At 41.5% G+C, this 22,849-nt stretch overlaps 1 protein-coding gene across 1 annotated transcript in view; it reads left to right on the plus strand.

Moving 5' to 3' along the window:
• Window positions 1-2,185: 2,185 nt before the first annotated feature.
• The window catches only part of LOC118401227 (solute carrier organic anion transporter family member 3A1), a 54,508-nt gene continuing 33,844 nt past the window's right edge, over window positions 2,186-22,849 (plus strand). The window contains exons 1-2 of the mRNA XM_035798567.2: window positions 2,186-2,843; window positions 8,345-8,804. Of these exons, the coding sequence (XP_035654460.1) occupies window positions 2,700-2,843; window positions 8,345-8,804 (604 nt within the window). The 5' untranslated portion in view covers window positions 2,186-2,699. The remainder of the gene's footprint in view (window positions 2,844-8,344; window positions 8,805-22,849) is intronic.

Here is a 22,849-nt window from a genome sequence, read left to right on the forward strand (position 1 = left end):
ACAGGCAAATAGGCAGGCGTACCACACCCATATGCAAACAGACACAGACTTTCTATAAGCATTTACATACTCTCACTTATTCATGAATTCATTTATTATCTTATCTATTACATACATACATCTAACCACTAAAACAAGCAACAAACAAGCTGAAAGTCTAACCCTCTAAAATTAGAGGTTGAATTACAAATGACAAATTGACTAAGTGACAAACAAAATCAGTGAACCGTAGATTGATTATTGACACACCAAATGATCTATTGGTGTCTTCTTATTGATTAACTGTAGTTGAATAATGTTGATCCTGACAAGTGAAATTACTGTCAGAAGCTAGTCATCGAACAGCACTTGTGAGGACTCTACATTAATGAAAAACTATATGCAGAATAGTTCTGTTGAATATTGATATATGTCCCAGTTGATAAATGTCCCCAAACGTTGACCCAGAGTAAGTGATTTAAATACACAAGTAATTGGCAATGTGCCAATAATTGGTCAGAGTTCATGAAATGTTTATTAAAGAAGGTTAATCTTTCACCTGTGTTTTGTTTTAAATGATATAGCATTGCCTGAGTTCTCCTCTCTCTCCATGCCCTCTACACCATAACATAATTTGAATTAATGGGCACCCAACAGAACATGATCTTCTAGTGTGCAGGCAATTATTAATCGCTGGCAGAAACAAATGACCTTCCTCTATTCACCTCAGTGATGTTGTTACTCATGCAGAAAAAAGGGTAGAGGGAAGGAGGACGTCCATGTGTTTTAAATGACAGAATTGATTTCATTATTTGCAACATTTGCTTCAACGTGTTTCACTGAAAGAACTGTACACAGATTCAAATAAATTACTTTGCACTGTGAAATCACACATAGGCAGGCATAACAGTGGAACAGCATTTCAGTTGGACTGTGACACACTGTTATAATTTACAAAATATCACCTCTAGAATTGTAAATGAAATTGCACGCATTTCATTTGTATTTCTATCATTTCCTTGAGTGCTGTCAAAGGATCAAAGCATTATTATTTAGGAACAGGCACACAGGAAAGCAGTAGAATGATAATCAGCATTTGTATACTTCTCTCACCATGAAATGCTACTGTTGAAGGCCCTGCTTATCACATCCCTTACCAAAAAAAACCTTGAACAAATCATGTGGGGGGGGGAAACGTCATGGGACTGATATTGGCTTTTTTACGCATCGTGATCAAATCGTCTATTACTGACTTTGTTGAGCTTCACAATCAATTTGAGGTACTTTCAGATGATTTGGACATGATGGAAAAAAATGCTAATATCAGTCCCATGACTTGAATTGGATCTGTACTATAAATGCTAAAACTTTAGCATGTGGAAACAAAGGCAGGGAAATTAAACCAAAGCATTAATTGCTGTCATACCATGTCCATAGACTGCTTACAGGGTACGGAAACAAATGTATAATTTTGCAATTTGGGTGAACTAACCCTTTAACAAGCACTTGTTATACTGACCAGGTTTATGGAAAAACAAACACTAAACTACTATATATTTTCCCTTTGTAGATTATCACCTGTCATATGGCTCTCTGTTGGACACACGGATGTCCACTGCTTGGGGGCTCGGGTGCACATAATGACAGTGTAAAAAGGTAGAAGTTAGAGGTTGCTGGAGTGTCAGATAAGAGAGTATTTTTTGCTCATAGAAGACCAGCTGTGATATCATGTCGAGGCAAAAGGTCATGGTCCTCAGTCCTGTCTACTTCTCACTTAAAGACCATTGACTAAGCTAAAACTAATATAATCATCTCAGACCTCAGTTATGTGGGCAAACAGAATAATAGGATGGATGATTTAATGTGTGCATGTATATCATACAGGAAGGATTTGTTACGGTAATTGTTGGCATCATGTGGGCCATTTATTTAATCATGTTGTTCACAATATTGAGTAATCCATAGCAACACACAGTGTGTTGCTAATATCTTGAAATGGCCCTTTTACTTTAGGCTCTATGTGAAATGATTACTATTTTAAATAGGCCTATAACTTAGAATGAACAAATTCCCTATATCAACGTGTATGTTTTATAGAGAGAGAGTCTATTCGAACGCAAATCAGTATAGAATATGGTGCATGCTACACATCGCCACTATAGGCCACGGCTCTTAGAGGTTGGAAGAGGCGCGGACTCAGAACATACTAGTAGGCTACACAAGTGGTGGAGGGAGTGTGTGTATGCTCGCATACTGTACAGCAGGCTACAAGGATCATGCCAAGTATAGCTGGAGCAGCGACGTCGTGGCAAGGTTCTTATCGATTATTTTTAGAATCTATGCATTGTTACGCTTAACATTCGTAAACGAGCGTCAATATTCGTAAAACATGTTATTTGAGAGAAAACCCGGCGTCTGTTATTCTCGTATGCATATGAGAAAATCGTCGGTGAGTTCATGTGTCTTATTCGACGAAGTGGCAATTTTTAAAGCTTGTGGAGTGGAAGACCTTTGGAGTCTGGCTGTATATTTACAGTCATAGTTTGTAAGATGTAAAGCATAGGTTGAAAGAGAAAATAGACCGAGACCGTGCGTCAGACACCCACTGAATGTAGCCTACAGGGGAAACATAGTCGGTGTCTTCTATGTTTATCTCCGGGCTGGCCGGTTACCCTCTGGCTTTCGTTTCTCGCTGTGATACAAAATAGCTTCTCAAAAGGATGCAGGTGAAAAAACAAATGTGTTCCGACAGGAGCCCTGGAGAGAGCATCCGTAAAAAGTCATCATGCTTCTCAAACATCAAGATATTCTTGATATCGGAATGTGCCCTGATGCTGGCACAGGGCACTGTTGGAGCCTACCTGGTGAGTGAAACATTTTAAACTGTGTCATTGTCTGTCATGTCTCTCATGAGAACATCTTGCCAGACGCATGTTTTATATGCATTTTAGTATTTGGGCCGTTTTATCTTAGCTATAACTCTATATCCGTGCCAGTAGTGTGCGTGTAAGCAAAGTGTCTGTCATGAAACGTGTAACAGCTATGACATAATGAGATAATGTGTAGCTAACCGGTTTAAGAAGGCTTGACATCAAACCGTTTTTTATACGCAGTAGCCAGTGCCCATACACATCTGGGAGATGCAACACATTTTCGTCTGGTTGCAGTTGAACATTGACCGTTTGTCAACAGCAAACATAGCATATTTCTCCTCTGTCAACAAAACAGTTGTTGATGATTTAATCTCATAATGCCGCACCTAAATAATCAAATTGTCCAAAACAACACTCAGATTCCATAGAGGACAAGAATGAACCGGTGACTTGGTAGAAGTCTATGCGGCAAAGGGCTCCTATAGCTGTAATATACAGTAGTGTAATGTACTGCAATAACACCATTTATTGATGTAGATGAGTGAAATGTTAGGTCCCTACCTGTAATATCAGTGCCAGGCTTGAAAGCAATCCTATCTTGATTAAGATGAGCAGGCAAGACTATTCAACTCTTATCTCTAGTTCAAACTTGATGGTTTTGATATTCTGTAGGCCTACTTGGTTAAGGCTTTTACATTGTTTTAGTCCTGTGGTGATCAACATTTTTTTTTACCACAGTTCTCATATCAAATGAAACAACAAATGATGGATGAGTAGGTTATTTTAGGTCACATGCTGGGCTAGTGCCACTTCCCAGGGGAATCAAAGATGTAAACTGAAATGCTTTAGCCTTATTTGGAGTGGAACATGTCATCTATTCTGTAGCACTGAACTGAAAGCCTCCTCCTGGCCATGGGAATGTTCATGGCATGTTGGTATACAGTCAGAATTTCCCCTGTAAGGAGAGAACTTTGATTTTTAAGCCAAAAGTACAATTAACGAGAATCCATCACATCCTGCTTTTGATAATGAGTTTAATGACCCCAAATTATTGAGTGGAATGTTTTCCCAAATACTTGGTACTTTTTTTCTTCTTTTTTTTCGATCTCTTTATTCTATTTTTATAACATGTTGTTATATATGTTTCTTAAAGCTATTTGATTTGACTAACTTTATAACAATACGTGCATGTCAAGTAAAGTTCTTGTGAAATTAGACCCAGTAGTCTCCACCCTTTCTCTCTCACTTGGATTGAACATTGCAGTCATTTTTCTGTGATGTGTCTCTGCTATGTACACACTTGCCAGTCACAGTGGAAGAAATGGTTCTATCAGGACTCCTCTGTGATAATTGGTTCAGTCATGTCTCATTTTATTAAAATGTAGTTGAAACAGAATATGGCACATCTGCAGTAGTGCCTCCATGGGACTGATGGCTTTGTGTCCTCATTTATACATAGGCACTTATAGCTTAGTTAGGCTCAAATGTTGACACCTACAGTAGAACTGCCATTTAAAAAGCCCTGTTTCACTTTGAGAATGTAAATGTTTTCAACTACACTTTTCAGGAGGTTATTCTAAAGAAGGTTAACAAACATTGAACTAAAAAGGGTGTACTTTAAATTGGTAAGCAAAGATGAGTTGGTGGAAGGCTAGTCACTCAGCAGGTATGTCTGCTTGTAAAGTCTACTCTGGGGCTCAGGCAGGAATTTGCCAATGATGGATCTGAGAGGGAAGCGCATGACTTGCCTAAGCAAACAGGACAGGCCTTCTGCATGCTCTATGGTCGTCAGCACAGGTAGTCTCTTTCACATTGCACCTGCTCCATTTGCATGGGCTGGAAACCAGGCACCAGCTCCAGCTACAGGGACAAGTTGATGACCCTGTCATGACCTCATTAGATGTTCTCCTGTCAGAGGTACTCTTGTGTCCATGATAGGATGAGGCTACTTAAAGTGTTTTTGTGCTGCCAGGCAGCCAGCCTGGAGGTTAGGGGTAGTGGCCTATGCTCTTGCTCCACGTTAGCAGCTTACATTGGACGGGCTCTTTTCCAGGCAACCTAGTCTCTGGGTAAACAGTCAGTGCACATACCTGAATGGACAATTACTCTCAACGCTATGGGGTTGTGATATGACTGTCAGCTTCCCTAGTTCATTTTGAGAAGTATCTGGACATGGTGTGTAGGCCTACCTTTAGTTCTCAGTTCTCGGAAATTCAACTGAATGTGGTTTCAGCTTTTGTAGTCAGTCCCATGTTCTATGTTGTGGTAATGAGTGACAGTGGTGAATGTGTTTCCTGTTATGTGCTCCGCCTACTCGTGGGAAAACAGGCTGAACTATCTATATATTTTATAATTTTTCCCTCATATATTCGATTTCAAACCCAGCTTAATGGTTGATTATGATAATTAGACACCAACTTTTTCGAGACTTTAATCCATTCAGGTTAGGTATTAGTTAAAGTTTGTTGTTACTACCATGCAGTCTCCAATCTTGCAACTTGCAGATTGGTAAAGCTTAGAGAGTACAGACAGTCAGTGAAATATTTAATTGCCAAGGGATCAACTTCATGTTTTGGAATTAGATAGGATTTTGTCAGAAAAAGACCTCTGGCTGACTCTGAATTGTCCTCTTGAAAGAGCTTCTATACAGAATAGGAACCTGAGACGCACTTCAACACTTTTATTTAGCAATCGGCTGTTGTTATGTCTCATACTGTGCTTACACAAGCCTCATCCTCCTGTTTAAAAAGGGATGTCTGTGTGGGGCTTGGTTCCTCTGAGGTAATGTTGAGGTAATGTTGAGGTGACAGTCACATTGTCCAAGAAAACGCAGCCAGACAAGTTTACATTGTAACCATGCTGCAATAAATAAACACACTTTCGTGACTGACTGTTTAGTTTTAGTTCAAGGTTCCATGTCTATCTTTAACTAGCTTACTGTAGCCAGAGATACTCTTCTTTCTGGAACTAAAGGTATTTTTGTCAATTATTGAGTATCTCGGAATGCTGTGCCTACTCTTTGGTAAAATGCTTCACTGGCAGACTGCATTGGAATTTAGGGGACAGGTACTCTTCTAAATTCACTGCATTTTTCAGGGCTCACTAAGCTATCAGTCCAAATGCTGCCTGATTCTGGCCTGGGCAACAGATGACATGACATAGTCTACCTGGCCTGGCTGCCATTCCTCTGCTGTGGTGTGGCGGTGAGGTGGAAGTTCAGTAGTCTGTGCTGGTGTCTGCTGAGTGCTGAGAGCTCCAGCTGTGCCGTGAGCAGGTTGCATTGGCTTGGAATGGGTTCTGAGGACAGGAGCAAATGGTGATGTTTCCAACCCAACTCTTCAAGCTTCCAGTATTGCTGGGAAGCCACATTACATTCTCTGGCAACTCAGATGAGACTGCAAGCCCATTTTGGACACCCATAGCATCCCTATTGCTGAGCTGTTGTTTTAGGAGAATAAAACATTTTAAAATAATAGGCCTTGTGCAAAGGATGACATCACTACATTGATCATCCTGTTGTTGTGTTCACATTAAATCAAAGTGTAGCTAGTTGTATTAGTATAGTTATTACTCAATCACACCTTCCATTTCATGTAATTTAAGTCACTTTGTAAATACAGAGAAAATATCTCCTGCTGGCATCTACGTTAGCTTCTATTTTCCTGTCTCCAATGGTCCTTAGAGGAGCTTAACTTAGCCTATTAGCCTGTTTGACATTGCTGTGGGAATGGAACAGGACCATGCCCTTTCAAGGGCATTTTGGGACACATCTGAAAATAGTTTGATACATTTGTGAACATGTGACGGGTGGGATATGGCTCAGCAGTTGGTTCTCAGACATTACAAACCCACATTATTTGTTGTGAAATCCTTTTAGGCAATACTTACCAATTGAAGTAAAGGTAGACGAGGATGCTGCATGCAAAATGAGATAAATCGGAGGATACACACATTTGAGAATAGGCAGCGTATTATACTTCCTGCAGAGTAAGGGATATTGCCCCTCTTCTTTATGGTAGAGCATTTGTGTGTATTCCATACATTTCTGTTTCAGAGTCTTGTCTTGGTCTTTCTATACATCGTTGTTGCCTGTACAGTGTTGATACAAATGTGTGGGTGGTTGTTTTTGGCTATGTTCTTTAAGAATCTTTCTACCCTATTAGTTGGGGGTGTTCTGTATCACCAACTAGGAGGCAACCAATGCAGGTAGCTGGGCTTCAACCATATTCTTCTACCAAAAACAGAAGACTCGGTTGGCCAGATTCACCAAGGTCATTGCTATCAAACGATGTACAGTCCTCCTGAGCCTGTGTGAAGTTGTTTTTTATCATTCGGGTTGCGTTCATCATTGAAATCAGTGCCTTATACAAAAAAACGGGTCATTCACTGCCTGCTTTCATGACAGTCTGTTATGGAGCGCATATCACATGAAGAAAATCTAAATGAAATGGAGATCAATTTGATCATGATATTGAGTTAGGATCTTATGAACTAAAATGCAATCCATAATGTCTGACTTCCATGTATTTTACCAACAATGGCAGAGGGGAGACAAAATCCCCTGCTGCCCCAGCTTCTATCTGGAGACAGTGTTATGCTCTTATCTTTCACTTGCATTAAATGCTGCACCATTAACTCAGAGAGAGAGAGTGAGCGTTAGGGGAGAAGGCACTTTCAATAAAGCCTTGGGAGTAAGTGCTGCAGAGCCCAGCTAATGAAAGACAGGGATGGATCTTGGCAAACGGGATTTTACTCAGACCACAATGAGAAACATCTGAAGAGGTCTGTGAGTCAGTAGATCCAAAGGAAAGGGATTATGTAAAAGGACACAACCTCCATAACATGGTATTTTCATAGCCGTTCTTCATTTCTCTCATCTGCTCTAAACCCTCTTGCGGTCTGTGTGCTACTTGATTCAAAATTCCACCATGCAAATAATATCATATTTCCTCTCATTTACATATACCGAAAGTTTGGAAACCCCTCGGCACGTTAACCCTTATTATTCCAATATATAGAGTTTTATGTCATTATTTTGTATTACTTTTGGTAGAATCACATCTTTGAGAGAAGTGTAATATAGAAACATTTAATTTGACTTATATGAAGTTGTTCTGTAATAACCAAAATCATATGACACTTAGTCGGAATTCAAAAATACCCTAAATACAATGTTTACAATGTCTCAATGTTTAGGCCTACAGTCTTGGTTATTTGTTTTTAAATGTCAACTGCATGCATCTGTGATGCTATTCCTTACACCAAAGGCCATTCATTCAAATGCATCAAATGTTTCAAGTGATTCTAATTTTCTTACTCATGGTAAAACTGTAACCTATTTCTTTAGTTGCTATTTGTAAGCTAGGTGTTTTCATGTTCCTCTCAGTGACATTATTCTCAGCTAGTGTGAAAGCAATAGGCTTTAAGTTTTGTGAAGTTAGTTATGAATGCCTTTTATGAGTAACATATTTCCTCCGCTGTTGCTTTCTCAGGTGAGTGTCCTGACAACCCTGGAGCGACGATTCAATCTCCAAAGTGCCGACGTGGGTGTGATCGCCAGCAGCTTTGAGATTGGAAACCTGGCTCTCATCCTATTCGTCAGCTACTTCGGGGCCAAAGCCCACCGGCCAAGGTTGATTGGCTGTGGGGGTATCGTCATGGCGCTAGGAGCTCTTCTGTCAGCACTGCCGGAGTTTCTAACCAAACAATACGAGTACCAGCCAGGGCAGACATGGAGGACTGAGGTGGGCAGGAATGGGTGCGCCAACAGTACCAGGAATGGTGGGCAGTACATAGAGGAGATGTGTTCCAACAAGGCCAACACCAACATGATGTACCTGTTGCTGATTGGGGCCCAGATGCTGCTGGGGATTGGAGCCACCCCAGTTCAGCCCCTGGGTGTGTCCTACATAGATGACCATGTGAAGAGGAAAGACTCCTCTCTGTATATAGGTAAGTGAGGTAGATGCATGAATACAGGGGTTTTCAAACGGGGGTCCGCCGTAAAAAAATAAATAATAATAAATTAGGGAGAACCTACGAATTCTCAAAACCGGGCAATCAGGGCACATTTCCATTGGTTGTGTTGTAATGTCTGAGAAGAGGAACACAACATGAGCTATGGCAAAATGCATAGAATTGCAGGAAATTAGCTTTGAAACTGAAAAACTGTCTCTCAGCTCCATGACAAACTGTGTAGAATTACTGAAAAGTAGCTTCAAAATGGCAAAAATGTTGTGTGGTCCTCTGTAGCTCAATTGGTAGAGCAAGGCTCTTGTAATGCCAGGATAGTGGGTTTGATTTCTAGCACCACCCATACTTAAAAAATGTAAACATGCAAGTCGCTTTGGATAAAAGTGTCTGCTAAATGGCATATATTATATATTGAAATAATATTTATTATAAGGACATTGTTATCACACTGCCATTTCAAAATTAATTTGTTCCAGCGCTAAGGGATTCACAAGACTACTTAAATTGGTACATCTCTATGGTGGAAGGACTAACAGTGGTCGTGTTTGTCTCACTGCGGGAAGGTGCAGTGTGTACACATCCCTGCCTCTGAGTCAATACAGCGTGAATGTATTCTCTGTGTTGTGCTCAGTCTTTCTTTTGTCCCCAAGCACAATCTGACCTAAGTGACCGCAAGGTGAGCAGATCTGTGAGGGGTTTATAATCTCAATTACATTTGTGCTTGAGTCACAGTCAAGTGCAGATGCCAGGGATGGAAAAGGAGCATGAAAGTGCAAAATATCTCCACTCAGCTGGCTTGCTGTCTGACGCAAGTATTTCACTGCTGACATGGCTTTTCAAGGTTTTACAGTGCATTCAAAGCACTTTCTGAGATAACCTTAAATAGCAGATTATTATTTGTGAATGTACCTTAAGAATACTGTAAAGGCCCGTGTTTTGACATCATTTTTGAAGGCACTTGATCACTAATGTTTTTCTGCCTAACTGTAACGCTGGCTGGCGTACATTGAGCATTCAGTATGTGTGTAATCTTAACATGAGACCATCTTGTATGACCACAATTACACACCATGGCTTAATACTCCATTCTGATTGGCTGAAGGTCGTACACAGGGCATTTTACAGCACAGCCATTAGGATAGATGCAGGCTGCTGGCTCAAATCTACTGCAAGAAAAAGACCACCTACAGAGATAATTCACAGTCAGATGAAGCACAACTCATTTCTCTGACTGCAGCTCGCTTTGAAGACCTACAGTTGTCAAGGTGATAAATCTTTGAGGGATTATTGGACATTTCCCTGCAACATGTGCTCTTTCTTTTTTATTATAATTATTATTTTAAAAAAATATAATAATAATAAATTACACCCCTTTTTCTCCCCAATTTCGTGATATCCAATTGGTAGTTACAGTCTTGTCCCATCGCTGCAACTCCCGTACGGACTCGGGAGAGGCGAAGGTCGAGAGCCATGCATCCTCCAAAACTCGACCCTGCCAAACCACACAGCTCACTTAACCCAGAAGCCAGCTGCACCAATGTGTCGGAGGAAACACCGTACAACTGGCGACCGTGTCAGCGTGCATGCGCCTGGCACGCCACAGGAGTCACTAGAGCACGATGGGACAAGGACCTCCCAGCCGGCCAAAAACCCTCCCCTAACCCAGACGACGCTGGGCCAATTATGAGTCACCTCATGGTCTCCCGGTTGCGGCCGGCTGCAACACAGCCCAGGATCGAACCCGGATATGTACTGGCGTTTCAAGCGCCGCAGTGTCTTAGACCACTGCACCACTCGGGAGGCCCAACATGTGCTCTTTCTTCTGTATTATTTGTTGATAGTGAGAGAGAGAGAGAGAGAGAGAGAGAGAGAGAGAGAGATCATTGTTAACCTGTTATATACAGTACCCAATTCTGTTCAAAGCAGGCATGTTTTGATAGAGGCATGGCCATAACGTGTTGTCCATGTATGCACATTAGTAGCCTTTGGTGGGATAGAGACGAAGTGCCTTTGTGAATCAGCTTCTGGCTGCATACATGGCCATGTTTGATATCTCAGCAGTACAGCAGACTGAAAGTACGGCTGAATGAGAGACAACTTCCGGAAACACTCACAACATTAGTAGTGGAGATTATATTTGTTAGTGTAACTAGGATGTGATGGTCAAACTCAAGGATAAAGGCCTTCAGTGTCTTGTGTGATCTTAGGCCAGCAGCGTAGACCTCCCTAACTTTCATTCTTACTCATATGCACTTTGTTTCGAGTCCTAGCTATTTTTCACAGTGAGTTATGTTTTTTCTAGAAGTGACAGAAACAAACAAGCACAGAACACAACAGCTTTGACGTAATGCACAACTGCAGCGCCTTGTTATAACACTGTACAGTAGGAAGTGGACTCTCATTGATTAAAGTTTGGCAGGCACAGAGGGAGATTTGGTGCTGTTCTCCTCAGATAAGCTGCATGGAGAGTTGGAGAAAAACAAGTGGTGAGCGTTGGAGAACAATGTGTTATTGAGTTGGGAGCATGTGCTCAGCTGATCGTTCTAATCCTCATGCTGTGGGCATGTCATGTGCTTGTAGCAGCATGAATGGACGAGATTGTCTGAATCTCTCAAATATTTTTTTTCACATGCTGATAATGTATTCAATGATTGTTCATTAATGTACACATCATTGTACGCAGGGAAAATACACATTGTTAAGGTAATCAGAAAAAGTTTTACTTTAGTTGTAATTTGCCGTATTTTTCCTTTGTTAAATATTTTTCAAACACTTTTGCAACACACTCCGATTCAGCATGACAGCATTGAATTTCACTGCCTCGAAAAACTGAAATACTGTAGATGCTTCTATATTTCCACATACAGAAATATATATTTTTCTTTTTCTTTACCCCAATTTCATGGTATCCAATTGGTAGTTACAGTCTTGTCTCATCGCTGCAACTCCTGTATGGACTCAGAAGAGGCAAAGGTCAAGAGCTGTGCGTCCTCCGAAACACAACCAACCAAGCCACACTACTTCTTGACACTATGCCCACTTCACCCGGAAGCCAGCCACACCAATGTGTCAGAGGAAACACCGTACACCTGGCGACCGTGTCAGTGTGCACTACACCCGGCCCACCACGGAGTTGTTAGTGCACAAGGACATCGCTGCCGGCCCAACCCCCCCCCTAACCCAGATGACGCTGGGCCAATTGTGCACTGCCCAGTGGGTCTCCCGGTAATGGCCGGCTGCGACAGAGCCTGGACTCAAACCTAGAATCTCTAGTCGCATAGCTAGTGGCATAGCCTTAGACCACTGCGCCACTCGGGAGGCCCTACAGAAGTATATTATTGTTGACGAATGTAGACCAAACACACCCATAGATGTTACAACAACAACAAGAAACTCAACATACAGCACCTACACGGGGGAAGGCTGAATATGTTGTTTTATATGGGCTTAATACATCCCAAAGGCCCACAATATGAAGGTTAATAGCTGGTGTTATGGTAGCCTAATTTATTCTGTATGTTAAATGACTAAAACAGACAGTCAGCATAGTGATTACCCTTTAGCCCCCTAGTCTCCTGTCTCCTGCAGTCTCTGTGTTTGTCCATCTGTCCAGCCTAAACAATTCTGTTACATGCTAGCCATGGCAGATTTAACTCTTTATATTTCACTACTATGCATTAATGCTGTAAGGATAACCTGAATGAACAGCCTCACATACTGTCCATAACATGGATGGAACATTGCGATGCATTTAAAGGGTTAAAGGGCATGGAAACCGTTGAAAGGGGAGATGGGGATGGGGATGGTAGTAGGATAGGCAGTCAGAGAGCAGTGAGAGAGGATGGTACTCCTGCAGAACTATGCAGTGTGATCCTTGTAAAGGGCGAGAAAGTCGTATGTACTATTTGAACATGTTAAAGAAAGCTGCTGGCAAGATTTATCACTGTCTTGAGTCTGTTCTTAGTCTGACACAACCAGGTTCATACTGTACATCAATGTGTCAGGAGACATGAATATTAATCTGTAGCTCACAGTAACATATTGCCTTGTCTCCTCGTAGTGCAGTGGGACTCAGAGTGTGAGATGAAACTATGGTGATTAGACTAATATACTACCACTATCACACCATTGGTAGAAGTCTCTGCTCAGATGTATGTTCTGCTGTGATATGTTCATTTCTAAATTACCATCATCACAAACTGAGGCACTGGGATAAACTGTTGAGGTAATGGCAGGATGACATCAGTGTGCCTGTGTAAGTGTGAGAGTGTGTTATGGGGAAGAGAGAGCAGAGAGAGCAGTGGTTTGTAGGAGTGGAGCCATAATTACAGAGTGAGGCAGGAATGCCAACCAGCCAGCCATGAGGTGGGTCTGACCGGCCCGACTGCACATGCATACCACATAGCTCTGTGAAAAACAACTCCTACTAACTCAGTGGCTGGGCTGGCCTGTCGACCAGGCAGGAATTATAGTGCTTTAACAGCAGATAAAACGGCAGATAAAACTATGTTAGCATTTTCTATATTGTTTTTACTTTCAGTTTTGTAATCGGTCACTGTGGAATTTGCAGGTTCAGTCATGTTGATCACTGAACATTGTATTATTTTGCTCAAATGTATTATTGAGGGTTGAAAGGATTTGTCTAGGAAGGAGTGAAATGGCTACCATCACGTCTTGATGTTGAAAGTGGTGCTGTGGATAAACACTGTGTTTTACGAGTTGATCTTGTTTTCCATGTCATTTGGGCCAAAGGAAACAAATAGGATTAGAGAGTTAGTGTCAACAGGATATCTGTCCGTTCCCACTGCTCTATGATCCTTCACCATCTCATTCTAACTATGGCTCTTCCCACAGGGCCTCAGGTTGCAAAAACATACTGTACATACAAGTATGAACTGACTATAGCTTAGCAATGATGCTCCCTCCATAAAGCATTAACTTAACCCCATCCATCCACCTCTCACAGCTTTTGAGTCTTTTTCCATCCTGGGTAATCTCCTGTAACACGAGAGGACCTAGATAAAGACAGAAAGGATCACGTTCGTTTATTCAGTGTCAACGTATAAATTGGATATGTGCTTTTTAAGAGGCTGTGTTTCTATGATATGGGGTCTATAACACATAGTTGTTTGATGATTGGAAAAGTGTTATCACTGCTGTCCATCTTGTAACTGAAGATCATAGTAACTTCACAGGTTTCAGAGACGTTCTCCTAGATGTGAGGGGAGGTCATAATAGGATGAACTCTCAAGCTTGGATCTTTTCGATCTTGTCTTTTTCAGTTAATGCTTCATGCATTTTCATTGATAAAGATATAAGGTTCAAACAAATGCCTCTATCAGAGAGGTGTCGTGAAATGTGGTCTTTTGAAATGCAATTCCATTGTGTGTCAAATCGGCACTCTTAAGCCTATGTTACACGAATGCAATTTGGATGCAATTTCTGTTGCAGATGCTAGTTGCAATTGACCATCATCTCAAGCAACTTTGCTGACACACAAAGAAATTCAAAATGCAATTGAAATTGATTGCAACATCCAATCCTGTCAAACATCACATCATGGTTTCATAAATGATGTGTTTTACCAAACGTTTGGTAATTGTAACAGCATCGATATAGACAAAATCCTGACTGTACAATTTCGCTAGCAAGCCAAAATGTTGCTTATTTGCCAACCATGCTTTACCAAGCTTGAGTAAAATAAAAAGGAAACCGCTGCACACTTCATCAGGCATCCATATTCTTCAGCTTTTTACCAAGCTACAGTGCCTTCAGAAGTATTCATACCCCTTGACTTATTCCACATTTTGTTGTGTTACAGCCTGAACTCAAAATGGACATTTGCACATTATTCTTTTTTAAATTCTTCAATCCCTGTCAAGTTGGTTGTTGATCATTGCTAGACAGCCATTCTCACGCCTTGTCATAGATTTTCAAGTCAAAACTGTAACTAGTCCACTTACTCTTTACCTATAGATTTGCTAGGTAAATACCTTTTAGAGTTTAATTCGGGAGTTTGTTAAATGATCAATTTAAAACGGTCTTATTTAAAAACATATACAGTGCATTCAGCCCCTTGATGTAACGGCGTTCGTCTGTTGAAGGAGAAGCGGACCAAAATGCAGCGTGGTGGTTACTCATGTTCTTTAATGAAGAATCGATGATACATGAAATAACTATAATATACAAAAAACAACAAACGAAACGCGAAACCTATTACAGCCTATCTGGTGAACACTAACACAGAGACAGGAACAATCACCCACAAAATACACAGTGAAACCCAGGCTACCTAAATATGGTTCCCAATCAGAGACAACGAGAATCACCTGACTCTGATTGAGAACCGCCTCAGGCAGCCAAGCCTATGCTAGACACACCCCTAATCAGCCACAATCCCAATGCCTACAAAAAAAAACAATACGACAACACAATAAACCCATGTCACACCCTGGCCTGAACAAATAATTAAAGAAAACACAAAATACTAAGACCAAGGCGTGACACTTTACTTTTTCCACATTTTGTTACATTACAGCCTTATTCTAAAATGTATTAAATACATAAATACATACAATACCCCATAAAGACAAAGTGAAAACAGGCTTTTCGAAATGTTTGTACATTTCTCAAAAAAATGTAAAACGGATACCTTGTTTTTGTAAGTATTCAGACCATTTGCTATGAAATTGAGCTCAGGTGCATCCTGTTTCCATTGATCATCCTTGAGATGTTTCTACAACTTGATTGGAGTCCACCTGTGGTAAATTCAATTGATTGGACATGATTTGGAAAGGCACACACCTGTCTATATAAGGTCCCACAGTTGACAGTGCATGTCAGAGCAAAACCAAGCATTGAGGACAAAGGAATTGTACGTAGAGCTCTGAGACAGGACTGGGGCGAGGCACAGATCTGGGGAAGGGTACCAAAAAATATCTGCAGAATTTAAGGTCCCCAAGAACATAGTGGCCTCCATCATTCTTAAATTTAAAAAGTTTGGAACCACCAAGACTCTTCCTAGAGCTGGCCGCCCGGCCAAACTGAGCAATTGGGGGAGAAGGGCCTTGGTCAGGAAGGTGACCAAGAACCCGATGTGGCAAGGTTCACCTTCCAACAGGACAACAACCCTAGCACACAGCCAAGACAATGTAGAAGTGGCTTCGGGACAAGTCTCTGAATGTCCTTGAGTGGCCCAGCCAGAGCCCGGACTTGAATCTCCCTGAAGAGACCTGAAAATAGCTGTGCAGTGACGATCCCCATCCAACCTGACAGAGCTTGAGAAGAATGGGAGAAACTCATCAAATACAGGTGTGCCAAGCTTGTAGCGTCATACCCAAGAGGACTTGAGGCTGTAATCGCTGCCAAATGTGCTTTAACAAAGTACTGAGTAAATGGTCAGAATTCTAAAAACCTGTTTTTGCTTTGTCATTATGGGGTATTGTGTGTAGATTGATGAGGAAAGCAAACAATTTAATCAATTTTAGAATAAGGCTGTAACGTAACAAAATGTGGAAAAAGTCAAGGGGTATCAATACTTTCCAAATGCACTGTACTCTCCTGAGATATCAAGTCACTTCACAAGACACTTTCACTATTATATTGTACTGTATCTATGTAGTATAGTACTGTATTTACAGTATCAGCATCCACCACATTTTGCGACATAACGTAGGTAGGTTCATGTTAGCTCTGTTACAAATGTCACTTCAGCTTTGGTTCTGTTGCAGTGGCATAAACCTCGGAGGGATCCTAGAAAGACACGTCAACATTCTGCTAAAATGTTCTGAATCCAATCAGTGGCTTCCGCGGGGCATGTTTAAAAGCTACTTAAACTCAGCTCTGTTATGTCATCTTGAAGGATTAGATTCTAAATGGGTTTTTCCATCTCTGTGATAAGCTCCATGTTGAGAGTGCCCTAGCAACACCAGTTTGTTTTATTCTTAGGCAATAAACAGCATGGATTCATCAACAGGCAGCAGAGAAGTTCTCTTCATCTTTCTGTTCTGCGTGGACCTGCACTTCCACTAGACTGATGGCAGGCTTGTCATCACCTGCTTGGCTGCATAATTCCCTGAATGCTTCAGAGGCACCACTATAGTAACTACACACCAGTTGTCAGAGCACAGTGGCCTTACTGAGCCATGTCAATTGGATCTAAACGCACAGCAACATGAAAGCATGTGAGGAGAGCGCCTAGAAATTACAGCTACACATACGTTGGAAAATGAAATCATGGGAAGCAATCACATAATGCTGTGTTTGAGACAATAAGAACAGGAATCATTACAGCTGCCCATGGCACAACTTTGTTGTTGTGTGTCTGGTTTGGCTGCTCTTAGTGAAATGTTAGATGGTGTCACTAAATTCCTTTGTGTGCTGTTAGGGTGTCTGGACACAGAATTGCTGCATACTTTATTGCCATGGACCTCACGATACAATATTATCATAATACTTTGGTGCCGATACAATGTGTATTGTGATTCTTATAATTTTATATCTATTGCGATTCGATACTGCGTTTTTATTGTGATTTCAAGTTCCAAACATTTTAGTCACTGTATGTTTGCTACAGAGAGACAAGAGAGGGCATGAGAGCTAGTTTTGATCAGGGAAATATAAGTACTGAAAACATGTTGACTCACTATTTAAAAAGAAGATGGAGAACCAGCTATAGAATGAAAATACCAGAGTTTTGGTGCAGGTACAGCCACCTAGTGCTAGCTAATACTACCTACAGTAGCAAAAAAATACAAATACAATTATTTAGTTTTTTTTATGAATCAACACTTGAGTAAAATATCGCTATAATATCGTTGCAAAATAATATTGCGATTTGTAACTGTATCAATTTTTCCCCCATCAGTAGAACACACTTGTGAACAAATCACATGAAAAATGTCATGTGAAAAGGTGGTGTTAACATTTAATATATGTGAAAATTTCAGATGTGAAATTTAAGCTCAATATGTGAAAACAGCTATTTCACATGTAAAACGTTTCACGGGATTTGTTCACACGTGTGTTCTACTGATGTAAGGGTAGCTGCAGCAGTAAGGCCTGTATCCGCTGTATGAACCTGCGTTCTGCTGTTGTCCCTTATGTGATACCACATTGTGTGAAGGCTATACTTTCTGAGTGGCCATGAACATATGACAAATATGGGCATTAACTTGTCACCCAAGCAATGATGTCGGAGTGCTCTGTGTAAATTTATATGAAGGTGAGGGATAAGAGCTGAATGGTTTCTTTATTCATTTATGCTATTATATCTTTATTGATGCCAATATAACACAGCACCTTTATTGCCAATGTTTATAGCTATGTATCTAAAAGATGTCCTTCAACATGCCTTAGAATTATGCTTTAAAAGGTCTGTGTGTCATCTCCCTTGTAGCTCTTGCTAGTGCTTCTATCATTTGAGTTAGAGTCTAGTCAACCATGAAGAGTTAAAGATGACTGACCAGAGCATGTTGCACTGGTGTTAAAAGGTTGTCTGCAGCCTTGACCATGCCCTGCTCCCCTGCCCTCACCAGACCCAGAGCACTGAGCACTGACCCATGTATCTTCTTTGACAGGGCAGTTTCATCAGAGCAAAGGAAAGAGCTTCACCAGTCATGCTGCTGTCCAGATGCCCTGGTATATCTCTGCTTTGGAGACTTTGAGCACTTTACTCAGAGCCTAAAAGCTCCAGTGTGGCTCACGGGTGCTGGGCAAGCCAGATGAGCACCATGCATCCGTCCCTTGAATTCCAACTGGTCTCACCAGAGAGGGATGTGGAGGTTGAGTTTGAAGCCTCAAAATAGGTCAGACCTTTGAATGAAGTGGGTCAGTTTTGGATAACAGATGTGGCCCAGAGCCCCAGATGGAGGCCTTAACACATTAACACCAGAGCAGTGTGCTGCCTGCCACCCATGGCTTGCCTCTCAGCATATCACTCACTGTACTGTATAGGCCCCATCTTTTTGGTCTCGTCTCCTTTACTCTTTCTGTGCTGTGTCAGGGGCCTGCATATAACGATGAGATGCTCATGTTGCCAACCTAAAAATGGGAGTCATTGTTCCAAAGGCAGGAAGGCAGTTTGACAAGCTTGTGTCACCTGGGGGGAAAGTGAAACCTCTCAGTTCGCCTCATCCTCTAGTTGTGTGCACCTTCCGCTGATTAAAAAGGGGACATTGTTTTCGGTCTGGGGGGGTCAAAGGGATAGAAGGGGGCAGAGGCAGACCATAAACACAACAACATCAGCAAGCCATTGCCACGGAAATGTCTGTTTGTCTAGCTGGTTTTGACTATTGGATTGAGATACTCAGCCTTTCCCTGGCACGGCTGTCGGCTCTGGCCATATGCCTGCTGGGAAGGATGCAGCTGTCAGAGGGCTCAGGCTGATGTGAGAAGCGAGCCTCTGCTCACAACCCAGTGACACAGAGAAGTGTTCACAAATCACAGCCCAGGAACTGGCCCTTCCGCTTTAGAAGAACGTAAGATCCACGCAGGCCTCTGGTTAGATCAGTTCTTGGATGCACAGTAGCTGTTCATTTTCCGAGGTTGGGTTGACCTTGTGGTTGTTGGTCAAAGTGTGCAGATACACTGTCCTCTCATGGCATTAACACAAATCCCCAACCTCATTGATTGAGTGGTCTGTAAGTAGTGGCTCTGCAGGATCCAAGGATTACCCAGTAGCATGTTCAGCACTTCATCCCTGTATCAATGCTGACGTGGAGCGCAGGATAACATTGCCTAATTAAATGGACTTGAATCAATAGGATGGGCAGTAATTATTACAAACAATCAGATGTTTGACTGAATCAACTTTTATTAAGTAGCCAGGGTTAGGAGATCCCTCTCACTGGTCCTCCTGTATTCTGTTGGTTTCCAATTAATTCACAGGAGTTTAGTATGTGTAATCTGAGAAAAAATAATATGTGATACAAAACCTGATGAACAGTAGGCCTATCTATTTTCCATTCAATAATGCCTTGGGGGAAAATATTCTGGCCTCACCACAATACAATATCACTTCCATATTTCACTTTCAAAAATGAGCTCACTGTGGATAGTCAATAGCGCTGAACGCTCTCCACATTACAGATCACTGCCAACCTCACATTTGGCAAACCCCATCAATTTACCATCTTCCTCAGGATGCAGAAAAATGACTACTTAATTGTAATTTGTGACAGATATTCTCTTGTCCAAGCAGCTTCATTATATTTTCCTGGTTGAGGAAGGAGGAGCTCTGCTGTTGGCATCTTTAGCCTGGTAATTAGGCCAAGCCACCTGCTGAAGGAGCTGCTACCAGCTGCAGTCAGTCACTGATCCCTTTACCCTGCACTGGCTCCTCCTCTCCTTCTATGTGGCAGCTGGGGGCACTCCAGTAGAAGAGAGCAGAGCGCTGCACCCCGCCTTAGCCTCCCATAGACCGCCTGATGTTCTGCCCTGCCTGCCTCCACCCATAAGCACAATGGACACTGTGTGTGTCACACTCCAGGCCTCAGGAAAACATCTGAGTCAGCATAACAAACAGATCATACAAATTGCCCAGCACAGGGTTGCTATGGATGTTAAACGGTGCCCTCCTCCCTCTATATTCTTCTTCCCCTCTCTCTCTCTCTCTCTCTCTCTCTCTCTCTCTCTCTCTCTCTCTCTCTCTCTCTCTTTCTCTCTCTCTCTCTTTCTCCCTCTCTCTCTCTCTTTCTCCCTCTCTCTCTCTCTTTCTCCCTCTCTCTCTCTCTCTCTCTCTCTCTCTCTCTCTCTCTCTCTCTCTCTCTCTCTCTCTCTCTCTCTCTCCCTCTCTCTCTCAATTCAATTTCAATTAAATATAAGGGCTTTATTGGCATGGGAAACATATGTTAACATTGCCAAAGCAAGTGAACTAGATAATAAACAAAGGTTAAATAAACAATCAAAATTAACAGTTAACATTACACTCACAAAAGTTCCAAAATAATAAAGATATTATGAATGTCATATTAAGTGCAAACAGTTAAAGTACAAAGGGGAAAGTAAATAAACATAAATATGGGTTTGTTCTTCACTGGTTGCCCTTTTCTTGCGGCAACAGGTCACAAATATTGCTGCTGTGATGACACACTGTGGTATTTCACACAATTGATATGGGTGTTTATTAAAATTGGGTTTGTTTTCAAATTCTTTGTGTATCTGTGTAATCTGAGGGAAATACAGTATGTGTGTCTAATATGGTCATACCTTTGGCAGGAGGTTAGTAAGTGCAGCTCAGTTTCCATCTCATTTTGTGGGCAATTTGCACATAGCCTGTCTTCTCTTGAGAGCCAGGTCTGCCTATGGCGTCTCTCTCTCTTTCCTTCTCCCCCTCACCCTCCCTCCCTCCCTGACCTGGTGCTGACACAGAGGTGACAGTCTGACAGTCCACCAATGTTCCAGTTCCACATCAATGCCCTGTTTGCAAACATGCTGAATCTGTTTATGCAGTCTTACAGCACAGAATGACTATAAATATCATTGTGAAAGGGCTCTAACCTAGCATTATTGAAATAATTGCAAATCACAGGCTGTAAACAAGAGAATATCTATTTTTTTTATTTCTCAGCAGGAACGTGCACGTTTTGATTTTTGCCCTAGCACTGCACAGCTGATTGAAATAACCAACTCATCATCGAGCTTTGATTATTTGTATCAGCTGTCTAGTGAGTTTGGGAAACCCTGAGTGTGGTGACACAAGTTTATGATGTTGACTTACAGTGTTTAGAAGATCAAACTCTTCACACGTATGTAGGCAGACAACAAACAAAACAGGAACACACACACACAGACAGTATGTACATACACATAGACATACACACACAGACAGTATGTACGTACACATAGACATACACACACAGACAGTATGTACGCACACATAGACATACACACACAGACAGTATGTACGCACACAGACAGTATGTACCGTACACATAGACATACACACACAGATAGTATGTATGCACACATACACATACACACAGACAGTATGCACACACACAGACAAACACAGACAGTATGTACGCACACATAGACATACACACATACAGTATGTACACACACATAGACATACACACACACACAGACATTATGTACGCACACATAGACATACACACACATACAGTATGTACACACACATAGACATACACACACAGACATTATGTACGCACACATAGACATACACACACATACAGTATGTACACACACATAGACATACACACACAGACATTATGTACGCACACATAGATATACACACACATACAGTATGTACACACACATAGACATACACACACATACAGTATGTACGCACATACAGTATGTATGCACACACAGACATACACACACATACAGTATGTACGCACACATAGACATACACACACATAGACATACACACACATAGACATACACACACACATACAGTATGTACACACACAGACATACACACATACAGTATGTACTCACACATACAGAATGTACGCACACATAGACAAACACATATTTGATTGATGCTAAAAGCATGAAACATGACATTAATGTATGACTCCTTTTTGAAAAAAAAGTTAGGAACTATGTGATTTAGTATATACTCTCCCAGATTAACACACAGGATGACACTTCAGTGACTCATTTTTATCTCCGGAGCCAGTGTGACTGAAGCGTCCCCCCAGTTATTCAGTCGGGTGTGTGGATGAGACTGTGGCTCACAGAACATTATCCCTAACCAAACAAACAGAAACATTCTGGGAACCAATATCCTAGCTGGGTATCGTCAATGAGGGGAGAGGGATGGCTTAGGACTGCAAGCCATTGTCCTTAAATGGTCTTTCTGGTTTATGCAGGGTCATGTTGCTGGTGTCAAGCTCTGTCTTCACTCAAACTGGATTGTTAAATGTTAATGACAATCCACGTTTAGAATGTTAACCCGAAGGTGATTTCTAATCATAGCAAAGACTTGATACAGACAAAAAGTGCCTGCTACTCTGTTTCTGTCTTGCTCTGGATGTGCGACATAATCCTTCTGTCCC

This window comes from Oncorhynchus keta, chromosome 22 (assembly GCF_023373465.1).
Source record: "Oncorhynchus keta strain PuntledgeMale-10-30-2019 chromosome 22, Oket_V2, whole genome shotgun sequence".
NCBI classification, from domain to species: Eukaryota; Metazoa; Chordata; class Actinopteri; order Salmoniformes; family Salmonidae; genus Oncorhynchus; species Oncorhynchus keta.